Source organism: Nansenia antarctica, assembly GCF_963989245.1.
Source record: "Nansenia antarctica genome assembly, chromosome: 10".
NCBI lineage: Eukaryota > Metazoa > Chordata > Actinopteri > Argentiniformes > Microstomatidae > Nansenia > Nansenia antarctica.
In genome coordinates this window covers 20,460,606-20,479,323 of record NC_137680.1, presented here as the reverse complement: position 1 = coordinate 20,479,323, position 18,718 = coordinate 20,460,606, and the positions used below count along the sequence as shown (strand labels likewise).

The following is an 18,718-nucleotide window of genomic DNA, read 5'->3' as shown; positions in this document are numbered from 1 at the left end:
AAAGAAAGCAACAGCCCAATAATGACGTGACCACAAACATGTTGATCTTACTGAGCTGACTTAACTACTGAACACGCTTGTGGAGGGCCGGCTTGCTTGGTCATTGTGGTAAGAGGTTCATCTGTGCTTACACTCGAGGGGCCAGCTTTAATATCCCAGTGTGATTAACACCAGTGAAGAGGCAAAAGGCCAGGGATCACCATGAGCACCGGCTATATAAAGTAAATCCTAATTGAAACTGTAACAGTTCCCCGAAGTGATCTTGTCTTTTGCATGTCGGGGATAAAGCCGTGGGGTCAAATACTGGGGTTAAGCAGCAGACCTTAGAAGCCAACACCACTTGATCAGTGTTCATAAGCTAGGTTCTACCACAGCTTTACAGTCATTTTATCATTGTAAATGTAAAATGACTGTAAATGTTGTAAATAACGCTTAGGGATGTTTATAGACATACATTCTGGAGTACTCCTCTATTAATGGTTTTTGTATCTATTAAATGTTACACTTCGTATACGTATCCACTATTAGCTATTAAATGTGTTATTATAAAGAGTTTCCGTTGATAATACATTCCTAGAATATGTCACAAAGACAGCGCAAGTGGCAAGTGGAAATATTAAACTTTTAACCTCACATATCTGAGCCAACTAAAGCAGAAATCAAAAATGTCTTGTGGGTCCTGCCAAATGTGTCTTGGAAACGGAATTGGGTGGGTTCTCTGGACTTGTCTATCGTCCCTCCTTTCACTGCCCAGCTGCACAGCATTCACAGAGCTATAAATTCTCCTCCCTTCCTAATTGGGGCACACTTCAAAATAGTTTGGTTATTTATAGTTCTGGGCGTCCAGAATCATAACAGCAACCTGTGCAGCGTACTCATAGACAAGTCAGTCTCCTCCTACCCTGGGAGAAGCATGCCGAAAAGCTCCAGATTTGTAGAGCTCATAGATTCAAGTATCTATGAACATGGTATGATTGGTGTAAAGATATGATTGTTGCAATGAGTATAGTTGACATATTCTTAGATGGACCAAATACAATCAACTATTACCACAATATCAGGTGTCTCTTGCAGTCTGAGCCTTGAGTGGGAAACTAGCATGACTCCAAGAGCTATCTGAAGATCAATTGCAGACTAACTGCTCTCATTGTCTTCTCTGGAAAAGACACGAGTAGATCCAGTTAGTGAAGAAACCCTCAGGGTCTCCTTTAAGTCAATCATCTCAAGGTCTCTACAAGAGATAAAGATACAAGGTGGAGTACAATGCATTGAAAGACACTCCTTGTGGTAATCAAGAGTGAGGCAAACTCACGACCCATCAGAACAAAGTGGCTGAACATAATAAGTGTGTTGTTCAATAAGTGTGTTGAAATAAAACTAAAAGCCTTTTACTGTACGCTGGATACTTGAGTTCTGGCCTGTTGTGTTGCGCATTAGACAGAGGCCAGTCTCTGAGCCTGGTGTGGCCTGCAGATCATATCCTCAATACCACAGATGATCACTAGACAAAGCGCACAGTCCTCTTTGGAATGCTGAGAGCAAATTTTTTCCACATATGGTAGTGGGCAAAAAAGGGGGGGGGAAAGCCCTGAATGGCATGCATTGATTTGTAGGCCAAAGAGCAATGATGAGAAGGCCTTCTGGCAGTGCATGGGGCACTGGAATGTGCAGTCCTGTCCAGCTGTGGAGCTCTGTGCTGCTGGGCCAGATTGGGACAGGCGGGCGGCAGCTAGGGAGCGGGGCAGTAACACTACGCATATTTATGGGCTGTTCCTCTCCTAGAGGCTCCCCGAGACACCACCCCCTGTCCCAGCCTAACCATGGGCCGCCGCCTCCTCCTCCTCATGCTGAATCAGAATGGCTCTTTCTTCTGCTTCTAAGGGCCGTGTATACAGGGACCTCTGTGTTGTCTCTAGACTCCGTTCTGAGGCAACTAGGAACCGACAGCACAATTATATTCCAATGGTTGTCGAATGCTACGAGAGCAGCAATGACATCAGTTTGTGGATAGCTGTGTGATCGAAAACAATGATGCATTTAAAGGAGGATAACACATTATGTAGTCTAGGCTATAAAACGTCCAGCTGAAATAGGAGTGGTGGCATGACTCATGAAATAGCACTGCCTGACATGACGATGCCCCTCTTTCCAGCCCAGCCTCCCAACATAATCTGGGTCCTACTTCAACAAGTGGCAGAGATCCAACAGGCTGGAGATCTGATGAGAGTTCAGTTAAGTGCATACAAGTGCTGATCATGGCACAAACTGTGAGAGGGATGTCAACGGTGCCTATTTGAACTAACTGGCTGCTGTTAGACTATACATTGGAGTAAGGGTCCAGCTAGAATACTTACTGACAACACTTAGGCCTAACTGAAGTTCAGCCAACTGACAAAGAGAGAGGAGGGCTTCTTTTTGAGTGACCTCTGTGGTTAATGTGTAGTTCTCGGGCATTATTCTTCCCTCTGCAGCCTGATGCTTAGGGAGGTTAATCTAGGCCGGCAGGGATCTCCCCACAGCAGTCTATGGGCTTACGGGCATTAGCAAGACAGGTTGAAGTGTCGTACCTTGACCCCCGTGAAGGTAAAGGTGCATGACAGGAGTCAGGAGGACAGATACTGTTGTCAGGCCATGAAGGTGGAGAAAAACGAACCAGGTAGTGCTTGTGTGAGTTGTTGAAGTATGTTTGGTACACAACATGGATACCATACAGAATAATGCTTGTTGAACGTGTTTATTTTAACACATTCATGCAGTAACCAGCATAGCCTAATCAATTACAGTCCTCCCTGTATGTATCCAATCCAATTGACAAAATGCCAGAGTCAAAGCAGCTACAATTCTCCAAGCATGATGTTTATGGCAGCTGTGAGAGAAACATACATACATACTAGCAGCTCCCACACCCAAGTGTTTAATTTTTACACAAGTCACCTCCAACTGACACTTACATGCACAGACACACAGAGATTCAGAGCTGTGGTGCCGGCAGCGATGGTGGCCAGGCTGATCTTTAGCAGCGTTGCCAAAGTCTCTCTTGACTATCAAGCTCTTGGAACACTATTTGCTTCAATTTCGATGTCAAGGAAGAACATAGGCTATAGGCTATGTCAAGGAAGACACAGTCTGTCAAGTAACATTCATCCTACCACGAGGATTTTGGTTTGTGACAGCCTCTCTAAAAAAAAATCTTTCTTTTTTTCTTTGAAAGGGTTAGTGTTAGAGAAGCACTGAAAGGATATCAAAAATGGATTGAGAGAGCAGTTCGTAGAGAGATTAATTTAGTTGTGCACAGTATAAGCAAACCTATATTAGGACAGACAAACAGTGGCTGAAATCAGGGCAAGTTTGCATCAAACATTCATTAGGCAAATTAATGCATATCAAAAGATTGACAAGAAAAAAAGACAACTATCACATTTCAAAAAGAAGAAAAAAAACTGAATTTCTACAGTACAGTATGGCTTTGGTCTGTGGGCCGCTATGAATGAACACTGCATCTCTGTCATGAATCTATTTTATCACTTGATCAAATTGTGGTCACACCTCAGTGGATGTGCTTGTTGCACATGTTGATTATTCATTAATTGGCAGCTTCATTATTTGGGCGCAGCAGCGTAAAGTAGAGAGACTGATGTCATGGGGAAGGCTGAATAGCAGCAGTCTCTGAGAAAGTCTTTTGGAAACATGGACAATCACTAATTGGATGAGGATTTCATTGGGCTGCAAGAAATGGCCTTATGCAATCTGCATAATGAATGGGTTGGGAGCTGTTGTACTTGTGCACAAGCTTGCTACCAGGGTGGGCTACGCTATTTCAGCTTCTATTAAGACTTCTACTGGACCTACTTCATAATGTAATTAAAAGATAATAATGTCATTACAATAATTGAGTGATAGTCATTGTTGGTAACCCCTCTGTGTTTTTTCCACTGTCATGGAGCCATCAGAACAGTAAAGGCATAGGGAGACCTTACATAATGACAGGGCTCAGTGACAGAAGATGGACTCAAGCAAGGAAAACACAGCTTTAAAGAGGAGAGACAAATAATATTCAGGTCACAAACAAATCAACCCTTACACACACACGTACACACACACACACACACACACACACACACACACACACACACACACACACACAAGAAGTAGGTATAGCCTAATACTATCAAGGGAAGCAGTCAAGTCCCTAATGGAATGGGGAGTACGGTAGTAAACTCACTCGCCTCAGAAGGTTTTTCACAAAAAAAGAAAAATCACCATCATCCAGTGTGATGCACCTACAAGAGAGGCTGAACAGGAAACCCAGGTTAACACTCAAGACATTCCCAGACACAGCAACGACAAATCGGTTTAAGATACAATGTCAGCCTACTCCAAGATCAAAACATACAAAAACAATTCCAGATGTATCTTTCAAACAGGTTCCAACCATTTGGTGGAGGAACTAACCCTAGACCACAGATCCTGCAAAGCCCCATGACCTGACGGAACACCTTCAGAATCCATCAGGAGGACAGACCTTGAGAAAGTAACCCACATAATACACTAACCATGGTTCCCACACCTTCTGAAACATCAAATTCAAGCACCTTCCAAGGACTTTCAAGACTCAATTCCCTCAAATTCAAGGACCCAATACAGCATCGTTTGAGACAGATCTAGATGAGAATTTATATAATAGGAACTATCCACTCACAGACAACAATTAAAAAGAGAGGCTTGAATGTGTGAACACTAGATGGTCTCTTGCCACAGCACAGCAAAACAATATATTGTGAAATATGTGTAAGGTTAAGCAATACAGAGACTTATTTAGTTGACGAGCTAAGTAAAACATTTTTGAATACATATTTTTTTGGAGAGAGAGAGCGAGAGAGGGGAATTCAAGCACCTTCAATGACCCATGTCTATTTTCTAAAACTTTTAAGACTTTGATTTCTTTTTCTCAAATTCACAAACTTTCAAGGATTTCAAGGACCCGTGGGAACCCTGACTAACTCTTTGGACAGACGATTAAAGCTTCCCAAAAAAGGAAACCTTAGAAATTGCAACAACTATGCATCACGCATTTATCTGGGTCAGATAATGTTATTGATCATCCTGGAAAGGCTTTCAAAAGGACTGGACAAAGAACTCAGAGACCAACAAGCAGGGTTCCGACAAGTTAGATCATCCGCTGACCACATCGCCAACCTCATTGAACAGACCCTGGAATGGAACACAGTACTACACCTTACTCACCGACCTCCAAAAAGCATTTGAATGTCTGGACCATGAAACCTTGTGGAAACTGATGGCACACTATGGCATTCCCAAGAAGTTCATAACCATCACCCAACAGTTTTTCCTAGGGATGCACGAATCTTAGGGATGGGACGATTATCGTGTTTATCGTTAATCGCGATAAAAACACCCGCGATAACTTTATTGTGGAGAATTTTAATTAGTTGAATAATCGTCATAATCGTTTTTTTATTTTTTTTATATTATTATTTTTAAATGACTGGACTTTTTAGGCACTACATTTTATAAACACTGCTTTGTCTGACTGGTGGTCCCCAGCTGATGACCCAGTTAGGCCCACATAGGTGTTCAGTGAGGTGTCACAGCACACCTGTTCTAAAGGCACTGTTGGAGGTGCGTCAGGCAGCAATGCCCAGCAGGAGTACCATCACCTGTATCATGATTTGATCTGTCTGTTTTTATTGTATGTATTAATGTATGTGACCTATGTGTGTTTTTTTTGGTTGTTGTTAATATTTTTATTGAGTTTCACAGAGACATGTACACAACAGGACATAACAACAACAACTAGTATCCGTGGGGGAGGTTATTGTCCCATTAATAGTAGAAAACTAGTTTTGCACTTTGTTATGCAGTTGTCCATAAACAATAACAGAAAATGTTCTTTCTCTTTTTTTTTTTTTAAACAAACTAACAAACAAAAAACAAAGACAAACAAAACAAAACAAAAACAAAAAAACAGGGGGGGAGGAGGCCATGTCACATATCAGAAATAAACAGAAAAGAAAATGACAACAAATGCCATAATATATGGGGGGATCACCCCCATCGGAGACAGCATCCATGTCTTACAGTCCTAAACACAGCGGCAGCACAACACCAGCACAGTAAATAATATTGTGACCTATACATTGTAGATCTGTTACACATTAGTCTTGTGTACTTTCTTGAGTGTAATCCACCAAACCTTTCATTACAATGGCAGCCAGTCTGGTACCAATATAATCTAAGAACGGAGACCAAATCTTATAGAATGTCTTTATCTTACACTTATACCTATATGTCAGACATTCCATAGGAATCATATCAAAAATTACCTTGTGCCATCCAGCTATTGTAGGCGGTTTGCAGTCTATCCATTTCAGCAATATATTTTTCCTTGCACAAAAAGTGAGGATACACAGAAGTCTTTTGGAATGCATACTTTTAAGTTGTTTGTCTGGCAACCCAAACAATAGACACATGGGGTCCTTATCCAATGTAACATCTAGAATTAGATGAATTTTATCCACTATACCTTTCCAGTAATCATCTATATATCTACAAGTCCAAACACAATGAACAAAGCTCCCAACCTCGGTAATACACTTTGTACACATTTCCGATTTGTTATGATCCATTTTATGTCTAAGTTGGGGAGTAATCTGCAAACGTTGTAGTAGTCTAAATTGCGTTTCCTTCGTCCTATTACAGATTGAGATGTCGTTTGCCGATTGCCATATTAGTGACCAAGTTGCTGCATCAGTATTAATGTTCAGGTCATTATTCCAGTCTTTGGGCGTAAATGCAGGTTTGCCTTTATCATATTTCGAAAGTGCTCTATACCCAAGCCCCAGAATGCCTCTCGTCTTTCCAGCAGAGACTATCTCCTCCAGCGGAGAGGGTTGGTGACAGAGGCCAGTGTCTTTTTGGCTATTTAAAAAACTTCGTATCTGAAGGTATCTGAAAAACTCATTTCGTGGTAGGTCATATTTCTTACATAATTGGTCAAATGAAAGTAGTATTTCCGTATCATATAAATGTCCGATAGTAACCATCCCTTTGCTGTCCCACCGCTTGAAACCCCTATCCGTGGCACCAGGGGAGAAGTCTATGTTGCCCCAAACTGGCGAGAGGGAGGATGTAATAATCGTATGTTATAAATAAATAGTAATATAATTGAGATTTCTCACATGAGCCGCGCGCGAATATCCTCCCAGAAATTTGTCTCGTGCGATTGTTCAGCCTGCATGGGTAACGTGACTGTCAAGTCAGCCTTGTCAGTCAGTCACTAACGTATGCTAGCCTTCTCACCATGGCTGCATCGGCCCCGTGTCCATTGCCTCACCTTTCCAGGGTTGCACGCAGGCTTCTATGCATACCTGCAACTAGTGTTCCTTCAGAGAGAGTGTTTAGTGCCAGTGGGCACATACTCACACCTCTCCGAGCACAGCTAAAGGCAGAAAAAGTGAACATGTTGACATTTTTGCACTTTAACCTATCTTGAAGCTTTCAAGTCTCTAAGCCACAAGGCTAGCACTCAGTTTGATGACAGAAAAGTGTCAGTGTTCAAGTTTTGTTTGACAGTATTTTTTTCCTTTATTTATGCAGTGATACCTTATAATTTATCATTACCTTATTTAAGATTTTATTAAAGATTTTTATTTTTGTCAAGATTATTTTATTTTTTTTATTATTATTTTTTTATTCTCGCGATAATATCGTGGATCGCGATTATTTTGCCCACGATAATCGTGACATGACATTTTCTAATCGTCCCACCCCTATGCACGATATGCATTTTTTCCAACCGATACCGATACCGATATTTACCCGCTTCTCGTGGCCGATAACCGATATGATAACCGATATTATTATTATTTTTTCCTAGCACCAGGGGAGCCCCCCCTCCCAAATGTCGTTGTTTGGTACCTGTACTATATCAATGACAATAAAGACCATTCAGATATAATTTCACAGTTGATAACCTGTAGTTCATGCACACCTGAAGGTAAGAAAGGCTATGTAGTGAGCAAAGATTGATGATTTAATATTCCATAGTGATCTCACCAAATCTAACTTACATCACTATTGTTAACACAACAAAGAGAACACTTCTGACTCTTCAAATGTTCATTTATTATTTCCTCTAACAAACAGAATCTGTTATAGACAGTGCACAATGCTTTTTTTAGCCAAGATCTGGCCTCCTTTTATGAAAACAAAAAAGGCTCACCTAAGAGTAATTAGATGCGTTGTGCGACCCTCCCTCATCATTGTCCGAGTCTCTCCTAGGGTCATAGCGAGCAGCGGTAAAGCTGTCAATTCCTTTGTCACCCAGTACCGGGAAACCGATGTCAGGGCTATGTGGCACTAAGTCCGCCCAGCATGGTGTCGGTAAACCTGGAGACATGTCCGCGTTAGACTGTGATGGCAGCGTTTCGGCTGCCCCACAGAAGCGGATCTTCTCCCGACAGGCTAGCCATGCGACTTAGCCGTCAGCGGAGAAGTTTCTTGGGGAACACTGCACAGTGGATACACTCATCGGTAGAGATAACAGCGGCCTGGGCGTGGATTAATCCCAGACACGCTGCGCACTTAGAGTGGGTGTCCCAGCTAGCCATTGACGTCTCGGCTGTGCTAGGTCCGCTAGCTGTGCTAGGTCCGCTAGACACGCTGCGCACTTAGAGTGGGTGCCCCAGCTAGCCATTGACGTCTCGGCTGTGCTAGGTCCGCTAGCTGTGCTAGGTCCGCTAGCTGTGCTAGGTCCGCTAGACACGCTGCGCACTTAGAGTGGGTGTCCCAGCTAGCCATTGACGTATCGGCTGTGCTAGGTCCGCTAGCTGTGCTAGGTCCGCTAGCTGTGCTAGGTCCGCTAGCCTCAACGTTAGCCATTGCTGGCTAGGGGTTGTAGGCTAGCTGCTAGCAGGCCTCGCTACTTCACCCGTTAGCTTGTCAGCTATCAAGGGAAAACAGAGGGGCCAGGGGAGGGATATTACTATCTACCCGCTACAAGATGTGTCGTTGTGTTGTAACTCGTAGACCTTTGCCCTCCTCTCCGAACTTTTGTCGAACATGTGTTGCAAATTGCAAACGCGCTATCTGCCTCAGAAACTGTGAAGAATGTCCACACCGGGGAAGCTCTCATGTTTCGCTCTCGTCTATACACTGCGTGGCTGTAAGCAGGCGCAGCAGCATGAACGCGACAACCGGAAGCAGAAATATTTCCGGCTTCATATTATCGGCTCTATATCAGCTAAAATTTTATAAAACCGATAAAAACCGATAAACATTAATTTCCCATTATCGGGCCGATAAATATCGGTGCCGATAATATAGTGCATCCCTAGTTTTTCCTATACCTATATTCATCTAGCAAAGTAATAGAGGACAACTCACCAACAGCTTTAAACACAGAGGTTCAACAGGGCTGCCTGCTGTCCCCCTTCCTCTTTCTCATGACAGTTGAGTCAATAACGACGGAAACCACAAAAGGTCAAAACCTTGGAATACAGTAGACCAGTGGTTCCCAAACGGTGTGCCGTGGGGCAAGTCTAGGTGTGTGTGATTTTGTGCCATACAACCATACATTAATATTGCAAAATACAACTATACAAAACGTACAGACACTCGGATCTTAAATAGAAGATCTAGACTTTGCTGATGACATAATCCTGATATCTCTCTCTCTGTCACACACACACACACGCACTCACGCACACACACACACACACAGACACACCAAACCTTGAAACTGGCTACCACCGCAGGACACAACATTAACATGTCAAAATCCAAGGCTATGAGCATCAACCAAAGCACAGACAAGACCATAAAGCTGGATGGAAATTAACTAGAGGGGTTTGGATATAATACTGCAATACCGTATAGCCTACCGTGGTTTCTGAAAATAGCAACGGTGTCCGTTTCAATACAGTCATAAAAGAAGTTCTGGTGTGTACTAATAAACGCCTTAAGAGTGTTTCTCCAGCATCGCTATCTGCAGATGCTATGAAAGTGATGACAGAACTTTTTGTAAACAATGTAATTTGTCAAATAAATAACCTGTAAAAAAAAGACTAGGCTAACTATTTAGAAGCGATCCTAATCGCGTGTTACGTGACAGCTTCTCCTCAGAAGGGAGAGTTTTAAAAAAACAGAAGCGAGATGGTCCCTAAAAAAAAGCAACTCCTGCTGCAATTTGGTAGCATTTTGGGTTCTGGTGGAATAACAAGGGAGAGCCAGCAAATCTTGACCAGGCTGTGTGCAAGATTTGCATGAAAAAGGTGACAGCCAAAGATGGAAATACTTCAAATGTACGTGGCCATCTCAGCATCAAACGGATGTGAGGATAAACATGTCGTCGAGTTCAAAACCCCACGCTGCTGTCGTAAAAAAATAAATAATCTGATAATAATAATAGTAAGCTTTTGTGTAAAAAAAAAAGTAAAAATAAAACTAAAATTATAGCACCTTTCATACAAGAAATGAAGCTCAACGTGATTTACAACAAAGAAATTAGGCATGCACTGAGTGCTTCATCTAACATAAGATGAAAAATCAATGAAGTGCACTGCAGCCAGCCACCTTGTGGCGGCAAACGGTATAGCAGAGACTACATCAAAGCCCTAACAGTATAAATGTTTTTAGGAAGGTACCTAGGCATTCATGTGCAATTTTTTTGTCAAGATGTAGCCTAGTTGTTGATTGTGTTCATTACAGCCCACATCTGATGATTTACAATCTTAACATTACCGTTGTTCAACATTTGGCAGTATTCTTTTGCTTAAAAAAATAATAATAATACTCACACTCCACCAGAAATAGTATGATTTTTTTACCAAAGACTTACACTAACACAATATTCCTGTTAAGCACCAAGATAATCTACTCACCACTAAGGTGGTACAATGATAAATACAGATATGGCTAAATGTCTCATTAAACTCTCAAGACAGAATACTAATGATGTTCCGGTGGCAATAAAGACATAATAAAGACATTCTCTATTCGCACAAAATGTCTCTATTGTTCAGAAGTTTCACCCGGGGAATACGTCCCTCAAAACCATTTTGTTTTAGTGAACACATCTTGCAAAGCCAACTTACACTGGTTTGTTTTACATTTTACAACACAGACTCCAGCTGGTAGTGACTGAGTGAGAATTTCTGGCCCATTGCCATGCCATGCACCACACTCCTGCAACACAGCCATTCCGGCAGGGGTGTTGGGTTACCTGCTTCATAAAGCCAGGGGTGTTGGGTTACCTGCTTCATAAAGGCAGGGGTGTTGGGTTACCTGCTTCATAAAGGCAGGGGTGTTGGGTTACCTGCTTCATAACGGCAGGGGTGTTGGGTTACCTGCTTCATAAAAGGCAGGGGTGTTGGGTTACCTGGCCTGCTTCATAAAGCCAGGGGTGTTGGGTTACCTGCTTCATAAAGCCAGGGGTGTTGGGTTACCAGCTTCATAAAGGCAGGGGTGTTGGGTTACCTGCTTCATAAAGCCAGGGGTGTTGGGTTACCTGCTTCATAAAGGCAGCATTTCTGTTCCTCTGTGTTAGGTTCCAGCCAAGTTTGGACCGGCTCCAGACATTGAGAAACTGAATCTACCAGCCTGTGGTTTAGACAATCCTTGCATCACTCTGCATTCTAGGTCAGGGGTGGAAGGAAGGTGGGGAGTGTCGCATAAGCATGCCAAACAGTTACTCTATAACTACTTAAGTAACCAGAATGTAATTACTCACTTACTTACTTAAATGCTAACCTCAGATGATGTACAACAACTTTAAAAAAAAACATTGATTGCATTGTAATGAAAGGAAATGTGTAACTAGAATTGTTCATGTGTAGAACTAGTTAACCTACATGGAATCACACTAAGGTTCTGGTTGTAAGTGGTCTGAACCATTCAACACCTTTAAAACGACTAGGAGGGTTTTCTGAAGCGGACAACTTTGTGTAAACCTAAAAGTGAATTGACTGAATAAGATAGCTATTTGACATCCCCTGGGAGGGAGAGAACACTATTGGTAAAAGACAGTGACTGTGACTTCAACTCCGCATCATCCCAGCCTTGCGTAAATGGCGTCATCAGGAGCTGACGTCAGCGAGGGGGTATTAGTACTGTATGGTGAGTGTTGAATGACTGCAAACTGACGCAAGGCAGAATGGAATGCTGCTTAGGGCCTGAGAAAGATTAATTACCACTAGCCAATGAACATTAGCTACATTTCTCATATTTTAAGTGGAAGTATGTTCTATTCGTTCTGAGGGTCTCTCAGGATACAAAGTTCGGACAGAGATAATAATGTACCAGTTAACTCGATTCACAGATCCAATGATAACCACCAAGCATACACTACTTGGTACAACAAATATAAAGCTGATGATGGGATAGAATCCAAAAGATCACAAAACTAATAGTTAGTCAGTCTCTTAAAAGGGAAATCTGTAATTGGTACATACTAAGTTCCCAAATGTATTAGCCCAATGGCCCCTGGTCTATTCAATATATAGAGGAGATAGAAGGCTCCTCCTACTTGCAAAGCACCTACTTGGGTCCAGAAACTAATGGTTTCACTAGAATTACTCTGAAGGCTTTGTCTTTTAAAACAGACAGTTACAACACCATCACTAATAAACAATACAGGTATCCAGTATCCACTATCAGTAGTCCAGGCTTAACTAGAAATCTTACTTACTCAGAATGTAGAGAGGTGAGTCCACTGCTAAGTTCCCAAATGTATATTACATATTAATGTCTCATGAGCTTCAAGTATAACTACGGTGCCTCATCAGAATCCAAAATATAAGCTTGTTTTACTCCATTCTTTGTAAACAACGCAATTGCCAACAAACATGCTTCAAAACATGGCAATGTTGAACTCATGGGTGGACGGTCCTTGTGTCCACAGTTCTATGACATTGAGAGTGGTTCCATTTCTCCAGCCCCACCCCTCAACTCTTTACTGTTAACAAAGTGCTTTGTTGTTGTTTAATGTATATATGCAGCTTTAATAGGCGAGTGAGCTGGTTTCTCTGTGATATTATGTGAACTCAGCAGCTCTTTGGGCTGACTGTCTTATTCCTAAACTCATCCTCTGTCTATCATGTCAGAGCCAACAGAGCATGACCTTGAAATAGCAGAAGGGGGATACATGTACCCAGCCTAGGCTACCATGAATGTGCCTGGCAATGTTTCAGGTTGCAATACTTCACTTGAAACATTCCCTCAACTTCTAAATAGTTTAATGTAGTAGGCCCCATATCATTATCACCACAAGACACCTCCTTTTAAATGGTTCCAACATGCCGAATGCATGTTTAAGTTGTAAGATTGTGTGTGAACTGCTTAAGAATTGCGCTGAATCTGGGCAAATCAATTATTCTATCGCATCCCTATCCAGGTAAAAAAAAATAAAATAATACAACATCAAGATTTCCTTCGCCATTCATTCTGAGCTTAGTGATCTAAGCCATCTCCACGGTTCACTACACGAGTCGAGAGTAGCCTGGGGGAAAACGCCTTTCCCCACCCCCAAAGCAAACGCTGCCAGGGGGAGAGAGGGAGACACGAAGACCGGTCGGTGCCACTTCCAACAGTCCACTTGTTCATCACAGGGACGTTAAACGGATTGAATAAAAATAAATACATACGCTGTGGATTTGATATGCACCTACAAATCGAACATAATGGATAGGTTGATTTGCGCAGATTCAGCGCAATTCTTAAGCAGTTCACACAATCTTACAACTTAAAACATGCATTCGGCATGTTGGAACCATTTAAAGGAGGTGTCTTGTGGTGGGGGGGGGGGGTCGAATAATAGTTGGATAGAAAGTCAAAGTGTTATGCAATATTTGTACACAAGGTACCACATAGCCCTAGGCTAACTGACAAAGTCTGACATGCGTAACATTTATTTATTTAGGGACTAGTACTTCAAGTAGTAGGCTACTAGGAGATCCCCGTGGCCGGTCCACTATAGAATAACATACTCCTTCTGGTCCTCCAGAGACCCCCGCAGCAGAGCACGCACTCCCCAGCCATGTGGCTAATCAACACGCTTGTTTTACCCACTAACTAACTATCACATTTCATATGAATCAATCAGTTTTGATTCATCATTGGAGAGTTACGCTTCACAACGCGCGTCAAGATCTACCAACCTGTACTTTGGGGGTGAGCGACCCCCTCCAGCCCCCCATGTGTTGTGTTGTGTTCCAGTCTCACACAGCAGTAGTAGTAGTAGTAGTACAACCACACAGCCAGACTCAACTTTTGCGTTCTTTACTCTCTTGTGTGGAGTCATGTTAAAAGTATCTCTAAACCACAGCACAGGTCAAATCACAGCTAATCTTGTTTTTGGAATAGGAGACTAACTCACCGTAGGTCCAGATTTCTGCTGCTGGAAATCAACCAAAAAGCGGTATCGAAGACAACCTTGCTCACGAGGAGGGGAAACGCTTGACTTATTGTTGTAGCGCAACAGCGTTGCTTTTTTTCTTGCTCAGGCTCCAGTGGTCAACATTCCCGTGGAGGACAAGCAAGCTACGACCACCACAGCCCGTCTCTCAGCAGCAGCGACCACCACAGCCCGTCTCTCAGCTGACTCCTCAAACACACACACGGGACGACTCCTCCCTCTCCACTGACTCCGCCCACCTCAAATGTCCTCAGACTGATCAGCTGAGCAGAGCAGGGAAGATATCCCTGCAATAACAGCACCATGCTGCCATAAAACCATTTCTCTCAATAGCCTGCACTGCTGTGAAACTGGGGCAAATGTATTATTGGGCAAGAGAGCCACCCATAATTGCAGGTATTAATGGAGATTAAATGTTCCAATTGCCCTTTGAAACTATAAAGCAAGCATTCACATAGTCGACTATATGCCTGAAAAATAATTTCAATATTGCCAATATTTGTACCTGACCAATGACCAAATGTGAGCAAGCTGTTGTTGTTGTTTTTGTTGTTTAGGGTTAAACCAAGAGTGCAAACCAAGAGTGCAATGCTCTATGGTTACCTTGCCCCCCCCCCCCACACACACACACACACACACACACAAACACACACACACACACACACACACACACACACACACACACACACACGAGCAGTATGTGGCAATAGGACTACATGCCCCCAAGCACCCATCTTTGCAGATTTGTGGAATCTCTGGATGGTGCTCTTACCTTCTCGAATTGTCATTATCATACCATATTATACAGTGTTATCATACCATATACAGTGAGAGACATTATCATACCATAGCCTATACAGTGAGAGCAAGCCTTTGTTTCATTTTGGGTAAGACATAATTATTCAACTGATGATGATACTGACTAAATGTGAGAATCACCACATCACCAGACCTCTTTGTCATAACCTTTCTGTATGCCCTGAAATATGTGTCATGGGAGAACATCTGATTTCACAATTTTTTATATGCCTCAAATATTAACTCAATTAACTCAACCCATGGGAAAAAGCCTATTTGGAGTCTGAAGTGCAAAAGGTCATAAGTCTGGAACTTTCTCCAGCTGGGTTGAGAGTGAGTCTGTCTGTTAATAGTGAGAACCTGAACCTTCTGTGTCTGGACGCTGAGAACAACAGTGGTTCCATACTGTGACCCTGCCTGCCTTTCCATAGTATAAAAGGGCTTTGTGCACAAACTCATCACGTCACACGGAGAATCTCCTGCGTTTGACATTATTAATGCATTAGTCCCATGTGAACATGGTTTCTCTGACTCGAAGGGGGACATGTGAATTGCACAAATATGGTGATTTACCTCATTGGATATTCAAGGCAGCACATGTTTGATATGAATCGATTTTCTGAGTGAGTGTCTACATTATCACGCATAGACAATGTAGACATACCTCCTGCTATTAACATCTATTTACTCTGTTTCAAAGACTTTCACCTACTTTTCCCACTAGAACCTGTTGATAATGTGATCAGGCCTGCCTAGACCTTCGCAAGTAGTTTCAGAAATGATCACAACTTTAGTCCCGGCAGTATAGAATAAGGAAAAGCTGTATTAATCTACACTTCATTACAGGAATGTGCAACATACGTATCAGGACCCATCCTAACAAAACACAAGAAAATACTCTAAAGGTATCAACCCTCCCTCTCATAGGCTATTTAGGGTAAAGGCGGGGCTGAAATAGTAAATTCAGTACCTTGTACTATGTGGTGACATGTGCTGGTAATTCTTGATTCAGAGATTTGTTTTTCTGCATGAACGGTTCCGATGGTTTGGAACCAAACACTCTTGCTGCAGTTTCGTAACGCAGATCAGAATGCCCACAAATGAGCAAGAATTCTGACCAACAGAAGGGCTGTGGGCCAGAAGAATTTATAGCCCTTCAGTGTGGAGGGGATTACCCTCTGTATATGGAGCAATCTGAATCCAAGGGCAGACAGAAAAATACCCAGAAACTGAACCACCAAATCCACTCACTTTATGTGGGTGCAGCCTTTGAGAGCCTAGGCCAATCAATGGAAAGCACATTTTGGCGAGACTGAAATAATGTGACATAAGACATGTTGTGCTCAAGCTTCCAGTTTCAGAACCAATGGAGCCATTTACAGGGCATCTGAGGGGGAACTGAATCGGTCAGGCATACAGTTAGAGTGAAGTTATGTGAGATATGAACACATGCTATGACCACAGGGTGAGTCATGGTCAAGGTCAGCTCAGAATAGTTTGAGAGCTTCTGATGTGGCAATCCTCTCTTAACGAGTGCTGGTGGCATATAAGAACGAACTCTGTGGTGTTCCCATGTTCAAGGACAACAAGAATCACAGTAAACAACCACATATAAGAGAAATAATCCATCAAGATAAATGTGGGATAGAGACACATAAAAGGAAAATGAACTCTTAGATGATTACAAAAATCATTTATTGGACCAAAAATTAGGCAGATAAAATAAAATAGTTGCGCAATGCTTCCAAAACAATGTGCACTTAAAAGGCAATAGCTTATAAAACTCACACAAAATTATTTGATTACTATAATTCTATTAATTCCCATTTTGAACAGTCTATTACTGTAAAAATGTCTCTGTAGTTTACAAAATATACAACTTTCTACCTAGGAACATTAAGCCAGCCAACAAACAACCATACAATTCATACAGCTATCTTTTGAGAGACCAGTCTAGAATCCTACAGCCCCACTTTTAAGGTACAATATTTGCCTTGGGAAATCAAATTGATTCACCATTGTGTGGATCACTCCATAGCATAGGTAATGTCCTAGTCACTCTTTTGATCAGTATGACTATTACTGCTAACAGTATCAGACGCTACCAAAACGTAGCAGCGAATGCGCACCTAGAACTTGGGCTTTTTAGGTCTGTCATTCAGTCCTTATAATAGTAGAATATTGATACTTCTTCATTAATAATAAATATATTATCATATCTACTCTGAACTGTTCTCTTCTTTTGTCTCACTCACTACTTCTAACAATGGCATGACATTTTATAGGCTCAGATCATAGTGGTCCATTGATTGATCTACTGTTAAGAAACTTTTCTGAAAATGGAGTACAACAGCAAATAATGTTTATTACTCGTAAAGATATGAATCAATAAACTAATCTCATAAGTCATGGTGATATCCACCAACAGATATATAACATCAATGCTTCAAAAATGCTTTGAAATGTCCAGTAATGATATGTTAGTCATAATCTCTCTGTAAATATATGAAATATAATATTAAAAGGCGCGGTAGATCATATAATAAAATATAAAGGTCTAAAGATGTTTAACAGCAGCATAAATGAGGGCTAGAGTTGAGCAAAATTAACTAGTCACCACCTAGGGAATCCCTTACAGCCAAATGTTGTTGTAATGATTGGCAGGGGTAACTGATTGCACCCTATCACATGGAATATATACAGCAAAAGTGTAATAATCAAATATAACACTGACAGTAAGACAGCATGAGGCATCAATTTCATATTGAACAGTGTTAAAAAAAAAAAAAAAAAAAACATACAGTACCAAAAAAAGAATAACCATCATTCATCTCTTCAGATCATTGTAAGCAAGAGCAGCTAATAAATTATTGCTTTCATTGCACAGCAACACAAACATTATTGGCACATGCTTTGTACAGATTTCTTTCTTTCCAGTTATAACAACTATTCAAGTACACATTACAAGATACATAAGAACAGTGATAAATTAAAGTGAACGATTACACATGTGTCGTTTGGCTACTACTGGGTTCCAATCAGATGGTTTGCAGGATGTGTTCATCATTGTGAAAGACTCTTCATTGTCCTTGTGAGAGTGATGATGATGTTGCGTGTATAGTACCAAGTCTGCCATTCACTTGAATTGTTTTTGGTGCAGCAGTGACCTGAGAAAATAGAAGACATGAAAACAAGTGTTAATTTTGCTCCCATCTTTATTTTCTTTTATTATATATTTTTTTTACACCAATGCATAACGCCTACAGTGATGCTACTGTACCACCAAGCTAAGTCGTAAAACCGCTAATACCATAATAATGTTGTCAATGTTATTAACTTAGTTTAGGTCATGTCAGTAGAATACTTTTAAAGATTGTTTTATCAGCTCAGTTGAATTGCTCAAGCTTAGCGTAGCTGAACTACGTGACAGAATACTGGAGTGTTTCCCAGGAGTGTCTTGTCCCGTCACAGACATGTTATGACAGAAAG

General features: G+C 41.6%; 2 protein-coding genes across 2 annotated transcripts in view; both read right to left on the bottom strand.

The window, feature by feature from the left end:
• grb10b (growth factor receptor-bound protein 10b) overlaps positions 1-14,515 on the bottom strand; it is a 78,005-nt gene extending 63,490 nt beyond the window's left edge. Inside the window, exon 1 of the mRNA XM_080540867.1 lies at positions 14,393-14,515. The gene's annotated coding sequence lies outside the window, so the exon portion shown is untranslated. The remainder of the gene's footprint in view (positions 1-14,392) is intronic.
• Positions 14,516-16,911: 2,396 nt separating this feature from the next.
• cobl (cordon-bleu WH2 repeat protein) overlaps positions 16,912-18,718 on the bottom strand; it is a 52,597-nt gene continuing 50,790 nt past the window's right edge. Inside the window, exon 16 of the mRNA XM_080540865.1 lies at positions 16,912-18,396. Within this exon, the coding sequence (XP_080396991.1) occupies positions 18,310-18,396 (87 nt within the window). The 3' untranslated portion in view covers positions 16,912-18,309. The remainder of the gene's footprint in view (positions 18,397-18,718) is intronic.